Raw genomic sequence first — 16029 nt, 5'->3', positions numbered from 1 at the left:
AATTACCCTAAAATACCAAGGAAATGCATTTTATATGGCAGTGCGCTGCAGGGAACGAAACGCTTCCTTCACAGGAGCTGTGATGATAATAAACTCTTAAAATGTCTATAGAATTGTCAAGCCAAACTAAGCCATTTCTCATTGTTCCTCTCAATAGAAAACAAAACCATCTCTAACACTATACCTCACATCGCAACAAAAATCTTAAAAATAAATAAAATGGAAAATGAGACTATAAATAAATAAACAAGCAAACATCAACTCTGTCAGCTGTTTTCTGTATTGAAATTAACCATGCAGGAAGAATTTATTGATGTCTGTTTACACATTATATACAGTACTCAGTGTAAATGAGTACACCGCCTTTGAAAAGTAACATTTTAAACAATATCTCAATGAACACAAAAACAATTTCCAAAATGTTGACAAGAATAAGTTTAATATAACATCTGTTTAACTTATAACATGAAAGTAAGGTTAATAATATAACTTAGAGAACATTTTTTTTTTTTTTTTTCAGTTTCACTCAAATTAGGGTGATGCAAAAATGAGACTGAAAGTCTCAGGAGCAAAGCTAAATTTTAGACTACAAAAGTCTAATTTAACAAGAATTCAACCACAGGTGAGTCTATTATTCATTACACAGGTTTCCAGCAGACAGTTGACTGTAAAAGGGTGTTAAAACCCAATTTGTTACTGTCAGCAATGGCACCACATGGAAGAGAAATGTCACAAGACCTGAGAAAGAAAATCATTTCTTTACACCAAAAAAGGTGAAGGCTACAAGAAGATCAGCAAAGCTTTACTTTTCAGTCAGAATACTGTAGCAAAAGTGGTACAAACATTTTAAAAATATGGAACTGCAACCATCTTACAGAGACGTCCAGGTCGTCCATGGAAGTTAACAGCTCGGCAGGAGCGTCTTCTGATGAGAAGGGTTGGAGAAAATCAGCATGCAAGTTCACTGCAGTTATCTAAAGAAGTAGAAAGCCAAACTGGAGAGACTATTTCCCGTGACACAATACGGCGTACACTGCAGAGGAATGGCATCATGGGTGCCGTCCACGAAAGAAGCCTCTCCTAAAGCCCAGGCACAAAAAAGCCCGCCTAAAGTTTGCCAGGACCCATGCTGACAAAGATGAAGACTACTGAGACTCTATACTCTGGAGTGATGAGACCAATATAAATGTTTTTGGAACTGATGGCTTCAAAACTGTATGGCGTCACAAAGGTGAGGAATACAAAGGTGAGAAAACCGCATGGTGCCTACAGTGAAACATGGTGGTGTCAGTGTCCATATGTGGGGCTGCATGAGTGCTGCTGGTGTAGGGAAGCTGAATTTCATTGATGGCATCATGAATTCACAGATGTACTGCTCTATACTGAAAGAGAAGATGCTACCATCACTCAGTGCCTTTGGTCGTCGTGTGCTTTTCCAAAATGACAATGATCCTAAACACACATCTAAGGCCACTGTTGGATTTTCTGGTGAAAGTGATTCAGTGGCTCCTGATCTGAACCCAATCGAACACCTATGGGGAATTCTGAAGAGACGAGTTGAGCATCACTCTCCATCCAGCATCCAGTCTCTAAAAGAGCTCATTCTTGAAGAACGGAAAAAGATAGATGTTGCAAAATGTCGCCAACTTGTTCATTTCATGCCTAAAAGACTTGGTGCTGTCATTAAAAATCATGGAGGCCATACAAAGTACTACTAGATGATGTAGTTTTTGTTGTGGGGTGTACTCATTTTTGCATCACACTAATTTGAGTAAAACTGAAAAATGTGTAATCTAAGTTATATTATTAACCTTACTTTCATGTTATAAGTTAAACAGATGTTATATTAAACTTGTCAACATTTTGGAAATTGTGTTTGTGTTCAATGAGATATTATTTAAAATGTTACTTTTCAAAGGGGGTGTACTCATTGACGCTGAACACTGTATATGCTATTATTTAAAAGTCAATTTAGTTTTTTATTTGTATAAAGCTCTGCCTTTTCACATACATAATGTGTTAAGTAAGCAATAAGGTACTCGAGGCTGTGCTGTGTCGTGAATAAGTCACGGCTGAAGGGTGTTGTAGCCGTGACTTATTCACGATACAGCACTAGCCTCGAGTACCTTATTGCTTTTATAAAATGGTTACCACACAATACAAATATTACAGCCTAAAATATGTATCAATGCAACTTTCATGGAGTAAACTTTTACCAAAAGCCTTTCTTCCACCGGAAAAAATAGTCCCTGACCATGAACAGCAACAGAAGTTACATTATTACACCATTAGATGGCGGCAAAGACTGTCTTTTTGAGTATGTTAGTCAGTAGCGAAGACTTTTATATTGAAAAGACTGAATTGTGAACATGAAACAAGACGCAACTGCCAAATGCTTTGACTAGTGCTGTCAGTCATGGGAAAACCCCTTAACTGTTAAAAGGACAAGATATTTAACCAGATTTTTTTAAGTAGATAACACCAGCACGGATCTAAGTTTCCAACTGCTCCTTCTTCCTGCACTTATAGAGCGAACAGCACAGCTGCTCTAATGAGATATTATATGGGATGTTTTCCTAATAAATTCTGCCCATGCCTTAAGTGTGTTTGGTTTGGCTTTATTAATTCTCGCATTCTAACAATACAATATTTTTGAGTTCTATAAGCCACATTTTAAATGCTATGGATGTGGGTTCATGCCAGATGAGAATTATATCATGGATTTGTGATTTACCAGTTTTCAGTGAAGACAAAAATGTGATGTAAACTGTAAGGAAATGCTAAGATACAACTTCTCTTTATAATCATTCCCAGAGGATCAACCGTTGTTTCCATCAGCGGACACAGACCCTGTCAAGATGAGCCTTGAAATGTTTCAGATGTTCATTTTAAAGGCTCATCGGACCGCTGCTTTTATCTCCAGGAGCGTCACCGCATCTGCGCATGTGTCACACAGGTAAGCGGTTTTCCTTATTATGCGTGATTACGTAATACTTGATGCAGAAGAAGACAATAAACAGTAGGTTACTGGAAAAGTGAACAATGACTATATACTACTACTTATAGGCTAACACTTTTATAAATTTAGGACACGTTTGACTTAAAGGGATAGTTCAAGAGCGTAGATTTGGTTTCAACTTTGGGGGGGTTGAATTGGTATGGTTGTATTGTATTGGGGGGGTTGTAACTGATGGCTTTGAATACTTGGGGGGGGGGGGGGGGGGTTAATAAAAGCCTTCTGAAGCAAAGCGATGCATTTGTGTAAAAAAACCCAACATATTTAACAAGTTATGAAGCAAAATATCTAGCTTCCGCCAGAACGCCTTCTGTATTCAACTTACAAAGAGTGTAAAACTTTCGCAGTTCAAAAAGCTTACTCTACGCCCTACGCCTTCCCTATTCAACTTACGGAAAAAGTTTAACTGACGCGATGGAAGTTTACACTTTCTTCGTAACTTGAATACAGAAGGTGGTGTCAGAATGTCTGTTTTTGTTTTGGTCTGTGTGATCCCGCCCACTGCCAGTTTACCCAATAGTGTTTCGACACCCCGGGTTGCCAGTTGGTGGAAAACACAAAGTATTGCAGCCATGGAAACCAGCAAACGATCTAGGTCAGAGATGGCAGATTCTACTCGACCTAAAAATCCTCTGCATCTAAAAATCTCTATAGATGAGAGCATATTAAAATGTGGATAAATCAACTCATCAAGTCTCCTTTCATTGTAAAGACTCAACTGCGCTTGCTCCTTTTGCGTGTCCTCAATCTGGCAATCCCAGCGAGTGTAACAACTCTCTCTAATATTTTGAATCTGGGCTGCAGTACCCATTTCAACCACTAGCTGCCAATATTACATACTGCACCTTTAAGTCCAAATTCAGTTTACACCTTGATGATGCTTACTGTATACAGGCACACAGATGTAAATGTGACAGTCATTGTTGGTTTGAATGCATCTTTACACTGATAGAATATTCAGTACTGAAAATGTAACTGCCAGCGATGGATGTCATAATGTTTGCTTTAACTTCTGATATCATCTGGCTTCATTTTCTCTGACTTTCTACTGCCCTTTGGATCAACTTTAACACTGGAGCTGTCTAGTCATGATTTCAATTTATAGCCCAGCTCAGCATGCCATGTGTATTCAAGGCATATGTTTGTGTTGTGTGTAGCTCGTATTGTCATTGCTCTGCTCAAAAAATGAATTTTAAATGGAGACAGTTCCAGCACAGCAGAGACAGAGAGAGATTGGGGGGAGTAGAGCGAGAGCAAGAGCAAGACATTGACCCTATCTAGAGTGTCATGTCCTCAGAGAATACCTGTACTGATGAGAGAGCAAAATCACGCCTTTAAAGGACAAATCTCTAGACTGCCTCCCCTCTCTCTCTCTTAGGATGGGTTGAGAGGCTGCTGAATGAGGTGATAATACAGTCCTTTTGATGCCTGTGTGTGATTGTGTTTATTTATGAGCATCTCCAGCGCTGCTGAGCGTGTGCCATCACCATGGCGATGATGTATAGTTTGCGTTGTTTTAGTATCACTGAAGGAATTTATGCAAATCAGGTGAAGGTGCAGGATAGATTTATTGGGCCGCAGTTCTGAGCACTAGGTGGTTGAGCAGACTAGTGTGATCCGGCACACTGGGAATGTTCCTGAATCGGCTTGTTAATATTCAGAAAGTGCGCCATAACACTTGAAAAATATTTAGGCCTGAATTTACGATTTATATATTTGAGTTGCATATAAAATTTCCATGCATTTGAATTACACAGTTTTATCATAAATTAATGAATTTAATGTGATGCATTCTTGTCAGTCTGAATATTTTTTGAATGCACAATTATGTATTTATCATCAATAATCAAAGTTCTTTCTATCTCACATATTTTAACTAATTGAATATGGCTTGTTGCTCATAGCTATCCATATTTTAACCATGCATGCTCATAGTTTTTACGTGAATACATTTAAGTGAACAGATTCATGCAGATTCTAAGCAATTTAAATGAATGAATTTTGAAAATATGATGATTTAAATAAAAATAAATAGATGCAAATAGGCAATATACTATGCCATGATTTGAGTGCAGAATTCTTCATTTATGTATGACTGACAAAAATGCATCACATTAAGTTTATTAGTTTGTTTGTTGTTAAAACCATAATCCAAATACATGGAAATTTTACATGCAATTTAAATACATAATTATATAATTACATTTAGGCATAAATATGCCCCGTTATCTCCATTAATTGATGAATTACTGCTGCCATTATCACTAAAAATGTTTCTTTTAAATAAAATTTCCACAAAAGTTATTACATTTAGTCTGTACTGCATCATTAGTTGTTATGATAGTTTATTTAAATTAATATGGATAAAATGCTGCATTGTCTAATCAACATCTAGAACTATTAGTTTCATTGTTAGCAGACCTTACAATACCTAAATATGCATGTTTACATTGTTAAAGAGTATTATGCAACAAATTGGGTAATGACTGTGTGATTTAATGCATTATATTATTTAAATAAATGACTGTGAATAAAAAATAACAACTTTTTAAATAAAAAAAAAGGGTTTCTAGGAGTATGATTCTCACTTGGGGTGTGAGAAATCCCGGACGAGCCCCCAATTTATTGATTTTCTTTTTGTATTTTGTTAACATTCATGACACAGAAAGCAGCAAGAATATTAGCCCGCTGTCACTTTAAGACTGAATGTGCAGATCCATTATGATACACAACGTGGTGTATTGTGGTGTAAACGTGGTGCCTGGTCTGTAAAGATTAATGATCCCTATACTAGGCATCGCACGTCCTGTGATGTGACTATCACGGATGTGCACGTCGCGATATCGATGCTAAAACGATACATTGTGCAGCCCTATACCACAGCCTAACAAAGTAAGAAATAAAACATTCCACTTCCCTTACTCCCTCTCTAATTCAAACCAGGAGAAAATATACTTCTAAAAATAATAGGCACCTACAAAATAATGGCATTATTCTATTTACAGATTGCCTTTTAATACAGACACCATAGGAACAACACTTGCAACAATAACAAAAGAAAAGATGAAGGGAAAAAGCAATAGGAACAATGTTAAGCATGAGTACCAGGCCACATCATTTCTTCTCATATTATATGTTATGTTGCCTTGCCCCGCCTTGCCTTATTTTATTATATATTGTATGCAAAATCTACCGCCACTTGTTCATGAATCTGTTTGTGTTTTGTGCAACCAGATCAGTGGACAACTTTTCATCATCACATTCAGTTCAGGCCGCGAGCTCACATTCACAACTCGAATAAAATATGATTTCTTCTGTTGTCAAGCTGTGGATTCAGGAAGCGCTACTCTAAAATCAATCCTGCTGAGGCAGACAGAGAATGAAAGACTGAAGTGTTGTAACAGAGAGATATGAAAGTCAAGCTGAGTTTGATAACAGTGGAGGAGACGAAGAACAAAAGAATATGAAACGAACAAAGGATAGAGAGACGTGCCCAGCAGAATGGATCCGTGTGTGTGTGTGTAAGATGCGTCCTGACTGGTGTGTAACCTTCGTGCTAATGTGTGGTCGCTCGTCCTTCTCTGCTTAACAGAAGCTGATGGTGACGTGACTGGAAGTGCAGATGATTTAGTGCGTTGAACACACGCATGCAGCGCATTTCCACCTGCCATTTTTCATAATCGAATAGAGTTTGTATGTTTATACGTACTAAAAAAGTGTATGCAGAAGAACTATTAAATATTATAATAAACACATGCACAAGCCATCAGGCATTTAAAGAGTATAATGCATTAAAAGCACATTATATTTTGGGAGTTGATTGTGTTTTAATGCATTTTATTATTTAAATATATACTGTCAACTTAATTTTTTTATTTTTTACAAAACAAACTGATAAACTATAAATTTTGCTTTCAGTGTTTTGAGTAAAAAAATGTAATCAAACATATTTTATACATACATTTTGAGCAAAATATTATTAAATAATGTTGAAAAAAAAAAAATCCATTACTTGAAATAAAAAATATAAAATAAAATATTAAAAATTAAACTTATTTTAATGTTTTAGTTTTAGTTAACTATAATTAAAATATATGTGTGTATGTGTATGCGAATGCGTGTTTGTGTGTGTGTGTATTTTTGTTCTCTTTTGTTGTTGATATCTTCTTATTGTAATGAAACAGAAGGTAAACAGGGTTAATAATAGTGATTTCATCATTGCAAAAAAAAAAAAGCTCTCTGACATCATCAGACAATACCAGCGAACAGCAGATTATATTTGAAAGAAATACACTTGTGTCCGTAATGCATTATAGAGATATTTATATTGCATTATACATTGCATTATAACTTTTGCAGTTTAACATCATAGCTATCGTTATTATATTTTTATACTATATTATACTTTTTTGGCCAATCAACATCCAGAACTATTATAATTATAGAAGACATTATAATACTTAAATATTCATGTTCGCATTGTTAAAGAGGACCATGCATTAAAAACACATTATATTGTTCATTGACTGTGTTTTAATTCATAATATTATTTAAACAATGAATAAGTTTAAAAAAAAAAAAAAAAATTTAAAAACCAAGGCAAAAATATTTCATTTGTTCAAGAAGAGGTGTGCAATTCTCTCTCTGTCTGCCTGACTGACAGCCTAATTCAAGCTCCAGCGGGAGATATTGATGGAATGTCCTGATGTCAGTGAAGAGAACATGAGCGAGAGACAGAGAGAGAGAGAGGTAGAAACCAAGAGCAAACTAAATTGAAGGACAAATGGTCCTGCGTCTTTGCATGTTCGCTCACCCCATGTGAGACTTGATAATGGAGAATCAATTTGCTGCAGCTGCTATTTACACAAAGACACATTCTCTTGATTGTTTTGTGGACATCTGTGTAAAATTACACTTTCAAAATGTGTGTGTGTGCTTCAGTGAGACTCAGACAACATGAAACAGTATTTACAATGCATTTTTATATTTTAAGTAATGCATATATGCTGTAGATGGAGTTGTCGATGTTTTCTTATAGTAATAAAAAAGGAAGGTAAATGGGGTTAATAACAGTGATTTCAAGTTGAATTTAACATTTATAGTGCCACAGTTTATTCATTCATTTAAATTATGGAATCGACAGTACATTCGTTTAAAAATAGCTCCATCCCTCTGTATGTTTCATGGGTAATGTATGAGAAAGAAGAAGAAAGAGTCCAATAAAAAGAGTGTGTGTGTGTGTGTGTTAGTGTACTAAAAGAGTTTCTGTGTAGAAGTGTGGATCAGTAATGTCCTTTAATGCACAGAGCTGCTGACCAGGCTAATGCTAATGCCAGTGCCACGTTTCTGAGGATCTGAACGCTTCTGACACCATTAACCTCTCAGAAATACCCTCGACAGCAGGCTGGTTATCTGTGTGTGCTCTGCAGGTGAAAACAGCCTTTGAAAGCAGCGCCGTTTGGCAGGAACGGTGTAATTTTTGTAGCTACGGGTAATGCTGCGAGCTCCCAGACACAAGTTCAAGTCCTGCGTTACAACACACACGAGCCATGATAGTGCAACGTAAATGTTTCATAAGAAAAGGTGTGAAAGTGTTGTTATAGTAGAACAACGGTGAGATCACATTCACAACTTCACCCACTCGTCACTCTTGCTCTGTTTCTGTTTTTTTTTTGGGGGGGGGCAGACTTTTAATTTGTGCAGTTCAGTGGCCTCGCCTTCCCCGGACCCCGGACATCAATTTTTCATCGTGCCGCATTCTCCAGCTATCAATAATAAAATGCTATATTCTTATAAATATTCTAAAAATAAAGTGTGATTTTTCTGCCATGCAGCTGCAGGGATGAAAGTTTAATGTTTGTCTTGAAGGAAGCGGGGACGGTGAGCCTGCGGTTTCTTCCTGGATGCGGACGGTAAAGTCCAACTTTAATTTTGTGCCTCGGCTTCTGGGAAGCCCTTAGGTCAGCGCAGACAAAAGCACAGGAATTATCCGCTTTCCACTTCAGACGAGGAAATATCTGCCGTGTGCATTACTAAAGATCATGCCTATTGGAGCTTTTTATGTGTGTTGGCAAACATGAAAAGATGACTGACCTTTAACTCTTTCACCGATATTGATGGAATTTTCCGTCATTCATGAGACACGCTTTTCCTGCCATTGACGGAACGGTGTCCTGCCAATGATGGAATTTTTTGTCATTTATGAGGGAACGCTTTCCCACCATTGACATAATTTTCCGTAAATTATGAAACAACACTTTCCCGCCTTTGACATAATTTTCCGTCAATTAGGAAACAACGCTTTCCCGCCTTTGACATAATTTTCCGTCATTTATAAAACAACGCTTTCCCGCCATTGACAGAATTTTCCGTCATTTATGAGGCAATGCTTTTCCGGCATTGGCGTAAATTTCCGTAATTTATCAAACAACGCTTTCCCACCATTGACGTAAATTTTCCGTCATTTATCAAACAACACTTTCCCACCATTGACATAATTTTCCGTCATTTATGAAACAACACCTTCTCGGCATTGATGTAATTTTCCATCATTTATCAGACAACGCTTTCCCAGCATTGACATAATTTTCCGTCATTTATCAAACAACGCTTTCCCGCCATTGACGAAATTTTCCGTCATTTATGCTGCAATGCTTTCCCAGCATTGACATAATTTTCCGTCATTTATCAAACAACGCTTTCCCGCCGTTGATGTAATTTTCCATCATTTATGAAACAATGCTTTCCCGGCATTGACATAATTTTCCGTCATTTATCAAACAACGCTTTCCCGCCGTTGACGTAATTTTCCGTCATATATGAAACAACGCTTTCCCGGCATTGACATAATTTTCCGTCATTTATCAAACAACGCTTTCCCGCCGTTGACGTAATTTTCCGTCATTTATGAAACAACGCTTTCCCGGCATTGACATAATTTTCCGTCATTTATCAAACAACGCTTTCCCGCTGTTTACGTAATTTTCCGTCATTTATGAAACAATGCTTTCCCGGCATTGACATAATTTTCCGTCATTTATCAAACAACACTTTCCCGCCATTGACGAAATTTTCCGTCATTTATAAAACAATGCTTTCCCGCCATTGACGTAATTTTCCGTCATTTATGAAACAACGCTTTCCCGCCATTGAGGTAATTTTCCGTCATTTATGAAACAATGTTTTTCCGTCACTTATGAAATCACTTTCCTGCTAATGATGGAATTTTCCGTCATTTGTGCAACAGCGATTTTCCGTCGTTATGATACAATGCTTTCCCGGCATTGACGTAATTTTCCGTCTTTTTTGAAACAACGCTTTCCTGCCATTGACGTAATTTTCCGTCATTTATGAAACAACGCTTTCCTGCCATTTACGTAATTTTCCGTCATTTATGAAACAACGCTTTCCCGTCATTGACGGAATTTTCCATCATTTATGAAACAATGTTTTTCTGTCACGTATGAAACATCACTTTCCCGCTAATGATGGAATTTTCCGTCATTTGTGAAAAACAGTGCTTTTCCGTCGTTATGATACAATGCTTTCCCACCTTAGATGGAATTTTCCGTCATTTATGAAACAACACTTTCTCACCAGAGATGGAATTTTCTGGCTTTCCATGTTTTATGTAAAGGCTTTTCATGTTTTGGTAGGGGGCGCTATTACGTAACTTCTGAAAGAATAGAGAATCTCTGGATCAAAACACAGGCAAAAAGAGAGCATAAACAAGTGATAAAAGCATTGCTTATGCACATGTTGTAGAAAAAACGTGATCTGATTTTTTTCAGCTTTTTGTTCAACATTTCTTTTTTAATGAAACTTACCCACATTCAACACACCAATAGTGCTTGTCGTGTCACTGTACTGTTAGTTGCTAGTAGCTGATTATGTTCAACTGTATCAGCAGGAGCATCACTCAACATCTACATTACTCACTGTTTACAAAGAGCAGAAGAGGCCATTAACCCAGCTGAGACGGTGGGGCTGTTACGTTCACTCGCTGACAGACACGATCACACACTCCATCCCTTGACAGTTTTATGAGCACTTAGGCAAACGCCTGAAAATTCTGTGAAAAATTGCAGTTAATGGGCCACTACTTCAGAAAGCTCTACATGAAGAATATGAGCTTGATTTCGAAGCTGTTTTTGACTACACTTCACGTTTTCCAGATCTCTTTCAGTTCTCACCCTGAGCACATCTGACGTGACTCATTAATTAGTGCTGCAGTTTGCTTGCACGATATGGGGGACAAATCCTATTTCATCTACAATTACTATTTAAAATGTGAGTAAAATTTGTATGCTTTTTTGACATATAACACGCATGCTCTTACCTGGGTGTGAAGTCGCAGCCCTGCTGCATGAAGGCGCCCAGAGAGAACCAGAGACTGTTGAAGATGCCGAACTCATTGGGGGGCTGGTCGCTGGGCGGACCGTCGGAGCCTTCCTCAGGCTCCTCGGTGTGCCACTCATACGGGCTGAAGCGGCTGACCAGGAAGAGCACCACGCTCACGCCGATGTAGGCGAACACGATGCACATCCAGATCTCGTAGGCCAGCGGGTCCAGGAAGGAGAAGACGCCAGGTTTGGACTTCTGCGGCTTCTTGATCATGATGGAGATGCCCAGACTCATGAAGGGCTTGGAGAAATCGATCACCTCCTCCCGGACCAGAGTGATTGTTAAAGGGGCCACAGCGATTTCCGCTTTCTGTGGGAGAAGGAAAATGTTCAGATGTTGTGAACTATACTTTGGGCTTTATGGCTTTTGTGAACAAAAACAATTGAGAAAGAAAACGGACGCGTATTGGATCTGTGCATTCTGCTATATCTGCTAATATTCCTGCTGCTGTCTGTGTCAGTAATGTTAATCAAACAACATACAAAAATACAAATATATATATATTGTTGATATATTTTATTTATTTTATTTATACAGTAAAAACTATGCAGTGTTACGCACTGCATATATATACATATACAGTGGGTACGGAAAGTATTCAGACCCCCTTAAATTTTTCACTCTTTGTTATATTGCAGCCATTTGCTAAAATCATTCAAGATCATTTTTTTCCTCATTAATGTACACACAGCACCCCATATTGACAGAAAAACACAGAATTGTTGACATTTTTGCAGATTTATTAAAAAAGAAAAACTGAAATATCACATGGTATCAGTATTCAGACCCTTTGCTGTGACACTCATATATTTAACTCAGGTGCTGTCCATTTCTTCTGATCATCCTTGAGATGGTTCCACACCTTCATTTGAGTCCAGCTGTGTTTGATTATACTGATTGGACTTGATTAGGAAAGCCACACACCTGTCTATATAAGACCTTACAGCTCACAGTGCATGTCAGAGCAAATGAGAATCATGAGGTCAAATGAACTGCCTGAAGAGCTCAGAGACAGAATTGTGGCAAGGCACAGATCTGGACAAGGTTACAAAAACATTTCTGCTGCACTTAAGATTCCTAAGAGTACAATCCTTAAATGGAAGACGTTTGGGATGACCAGAACCCTTCCTAGAGCTGGCCGTCCGGCCAAACTGAGCTATCGGGGGAGAAGAGCCTTGGTGAGAGAGGTAAAGAAGAACCCAAAGATCACTGTGGCTGAGCTCCAGAGATGCAGTCGGGAGATGGGAGAAAGTTGTAGAAAGTCAAGCATCACTGCAGCCTTCCACCAGTCGGGGCTTTATGGCAGAGTGGCCCGACGGAAGCCTCTCCTCAGTGCAAGACACATGAAAGCCTGCATGGAGTTTGCCAAGATGGTGAGAAATAAGATTCTCTGGTCTGATGAGACCAAGATAGAACTTTTTGGCCTTAATTCTAAGCGGTATGTGTGGAGAAAAGCAGGCACTGCTCATCACCTGTCCAATACAGTCCCAACAGTGGAGCATGGTGGTGGCAGCATCATGCTGTGGGGGTGTTTTTCAGCTGCAGGGACAGGACGACTGGTTGCAATCGAGGGAAAGATGAGTGCGGCCAAGTACAGGGATATCCTGGACGAAAACCTTCTCCAGAGTGCTCAGGACCTCAAACTGGGCCGAAGGTTTACCTTCCAACAAGACAATGACCCTAAGCACACAGCTGAAATAAGGAAGGAGTGGCTTCACAACAACTCTGGGACTGTTCTTGAATGGGCCAGCCAGAGCCCTGACTTAAACGTAATTGAGCATCTCTGGAGAGACCTAAAAATGGCTGTCCACCAACGTTTACCATCCAACCTGACAGAACTGGAGAGGATCTGCAAGGAGGAATGGCAGAGGATCCCCAAATCCAGGTGTGAAAAACTTGCATCTTTCCCAAAAAGACTCATGGCTGTATTAGATCAAAAGGGTGCTTCTACTAAATACTGAGCAAAGGGTCTGAATACTTAGGACCATGTGATATTTCAGTTTTTCTTTTTTAATAAATCTGCAAAAATGTCAACAATTCTGTGTTTTTCTGTCAATATGGGGTGCTGTGTGTACATTAATGAGGAAAAAATTAATTTAAATGATTTTAGCAAATGGCTGCAATATAACAAAGAGTGAAAAATATAATAGGGACTGAATACTTTCCGTACCCACTGTATATATATATATATATATATATATATATATATATATATATATATATATATATATATATATATATATATATATATATATATATATATATATATATATATATGTACTCATATACACTACCTTTCTAGAGTTCAAAAATACAGTAAAAACAGTAACATTGTGAAACACTATTACAATTTAAAAGAACAGTTTTTTTTCCAAATATTTAAAAATGTAATTTATTCCTTTGCAGCTTAATAAAGTTCAAAAGAACAGCATTTGTTTACACATTTTGTAGCATTATAAATGTCTTGATCAATTTAAAATTGTAATTTCTTTAAACAATCTTACTGACCCCAGACTTTTAAACAGTATAAGTCTTAAAGGTACAGTACCCAAAAAATGGCATAAGAGACATGGCATTTTTGTTTTCCCAGGACAAAATGCTTTAAAACTGTAGAATACAACATTTTTAAAAAAATGTTTTGATATTGTTGAGAAATGAAGGCAGCAATTTTCCCACTGATCCCGAAACACCCACTGATCTAAAGAGAAACGTTTCTGTCTGACATATCATATAAGAATCATGTATTGTAGTGAAGATCTGGTTATATCAGCTCTAAAGCAGAAAGAGATGGGTTGTTAAGCATAAAGTGCTTTCAGTGGGGCAATTTCACACGAAAAACACGTTCAACAGTAGCTGTACTGTGGTGTCAGTGTGTCCAAACACGGTCTTTACAACCCATTACTTTCCACCATCTTGACTTTTTTAAGGGGTCTAGATGATAAAATACCTTCTGTAAAAAAATGGACCAATGCACTTCTCTTTTATATCACATTTACAGCAGTGAAGCATATTGCAAGTTTTTAAAAGGCCAGGATTCAAGCAGTTGTGAATGGAGATGGTTTTATCAATGACTGGAGGCTCTTGGGCATCTGAGGGACTTGCGTACAGTAATGTTTACACTGCCTCAGTGGTTTAATACCAGTGAAAGGTCACAGAGGAAGTAGGGAATCTTTTGGCCCTCCTGGTGCCTGTAGGAATACAAGAAGTCGTTTCGCTGCTAGATTTAATTAGAGGCCTCCAGCAATAGCGAGAGCGATCCTGTGTTACAGCAAGAGAGAGGTCGGATTCAGAATCTATGAAGCACGTCTGCACCTCGAGACACAGGCGGTTCGATACTGAGCAGGTTTTTATTCAAAAATGCTTTACTGTATTTTTTTTTCTTCTAACAATCCCTTAAGAATCCCAAAGCTCATAATTAACATTTTCTGCAATTTCACAAGCTGGAGCTGAGGACCAGATTTGGCTTATGTAATTTCATGTGAGTAATTTCTGTATTTGCATGCCCTGTAAAGCTTGACTCGGTTGTGTGTGACATCCACTGAATAAGAGAGAGAGAGAGTGTGTGTGTGTGTGTGTGTGCTTTCTCAGCAGCCTTGGTTCTGAAAATGTATTTACCATTTATTTTCTCCAGCTGCGTTGCAAAAAAATGAGGAGTTTTAAGCCTTGAACCAAACCCACCAGCTTTTAGATAAATCACAAGATGTCGTGCAAAGCAGAAAAAAAGAAAAATGACTTGAAAATGTTCAGTATTGCAAGACTGTCTACCAGATTTTCCTTCTTTTTTGTGCAAAAATCAGTCCCAATTATAAATTGAACAAAACTACTGTTTTGTGTAACATTTTTCGTAGTGTTAACAACACTAATACTATTACTATTTTTTGTAAATATTATATTATTTTTTTTATTATATATAAATGTATGGTATATTACTATATAAAATAAACTTAATATCATATAAAAATATTTCTTTTAATATTTTATATTAACATTTTCAATATTTTTAGTTAATACTTTCTGTATATATATATATATATATATATATTCCCAGGCCTTAAATTAATGTAAAGTCTACACTATAAATGTATATATTAAAATATAAATAAAATATTGTTTTACAGTATCATTTATTTTTATATTGACATTATTTAAATACATAAAATATGTTAATAGAAAAATAAAAAAAATGTAATAATTAATTAAATTAGTGTAAATTTACTGATTCCTTAGCTATGTTGTGGATTTAACTTGTGCATGAAATTGGAATAAAACATAAAATAACATTTGCAAATAAAGCAAAGTTCCTATCCCATGTGTTCACGAGAACAAATCGTCACTTCCTGGGAAATTGCCGCAAAATATTTGGCGTCTCAGAGCAGCAGACAAAACACAGAAAACGCTGTCATGTGATCTTGCGTTCGGAGGCTGGTGTTTGGGAACGCAATCGTATGAGATGCTTCAGGAGGGAATTAAACCAAATCATTCTGATGATCCAGTTATCCAATCAAATCCTCGGTTGAGGCAAAGTTTAGTTTTGTTGCGCATCGAGGGATTCATTTAGTAAAAGTGTTTCCTTCATAGTTTATGCAGAAGGTGTTTTTTTTTTTTTTTTT

At 37.3% G+C, this 16029-nt stretch overlaps 1 protein-coding gene across 2 annotated transcripts in view; it reads right to left on the bottom strand.

The window, feature by feature from the left end:
• The window catches only part of gria4a (glutamate receptor, ionotropic, AMPA 4a), a 106422-nt gene that overhangs the window by 24758 nt on the left and 65635 nt on the right, over positions 1 to 16029 (bottom strand). For both annotated transcript variants that reach the window (XM_067365003.1, XM_067365002.1), the window contains exon 11: positions 11355 to 11728. In XM_067365003.1, coding sequence (XP_067221104.1) covers positions 11355 to 11728 — 374 coding nt within the window. The remainder of the gene's footprint in view (positions 1 to 11354; positions 11729 to 16029) is intronic.

Source organism: Chanodichthys erythropterus, chromosome 17 (genome assembly GCF_024489055.1).
Source record: "Chanodichthys erythropterus isolate Z2021 chromosome 17, ASM2448905v1, whole genome shotgun sequence".
In the NCBI taxonomy this organism is placed as follows: domain Eukaryota; kingdom Metazoa; phylum Chordata; class Actinopteri; order Cypriniformes; family Xenocyprididae; genus Chanodichthys; species Chanodichthys erythropterus.
This window is presented reverse-complemented; position numbering and strand designations above follow the sequence as displayed.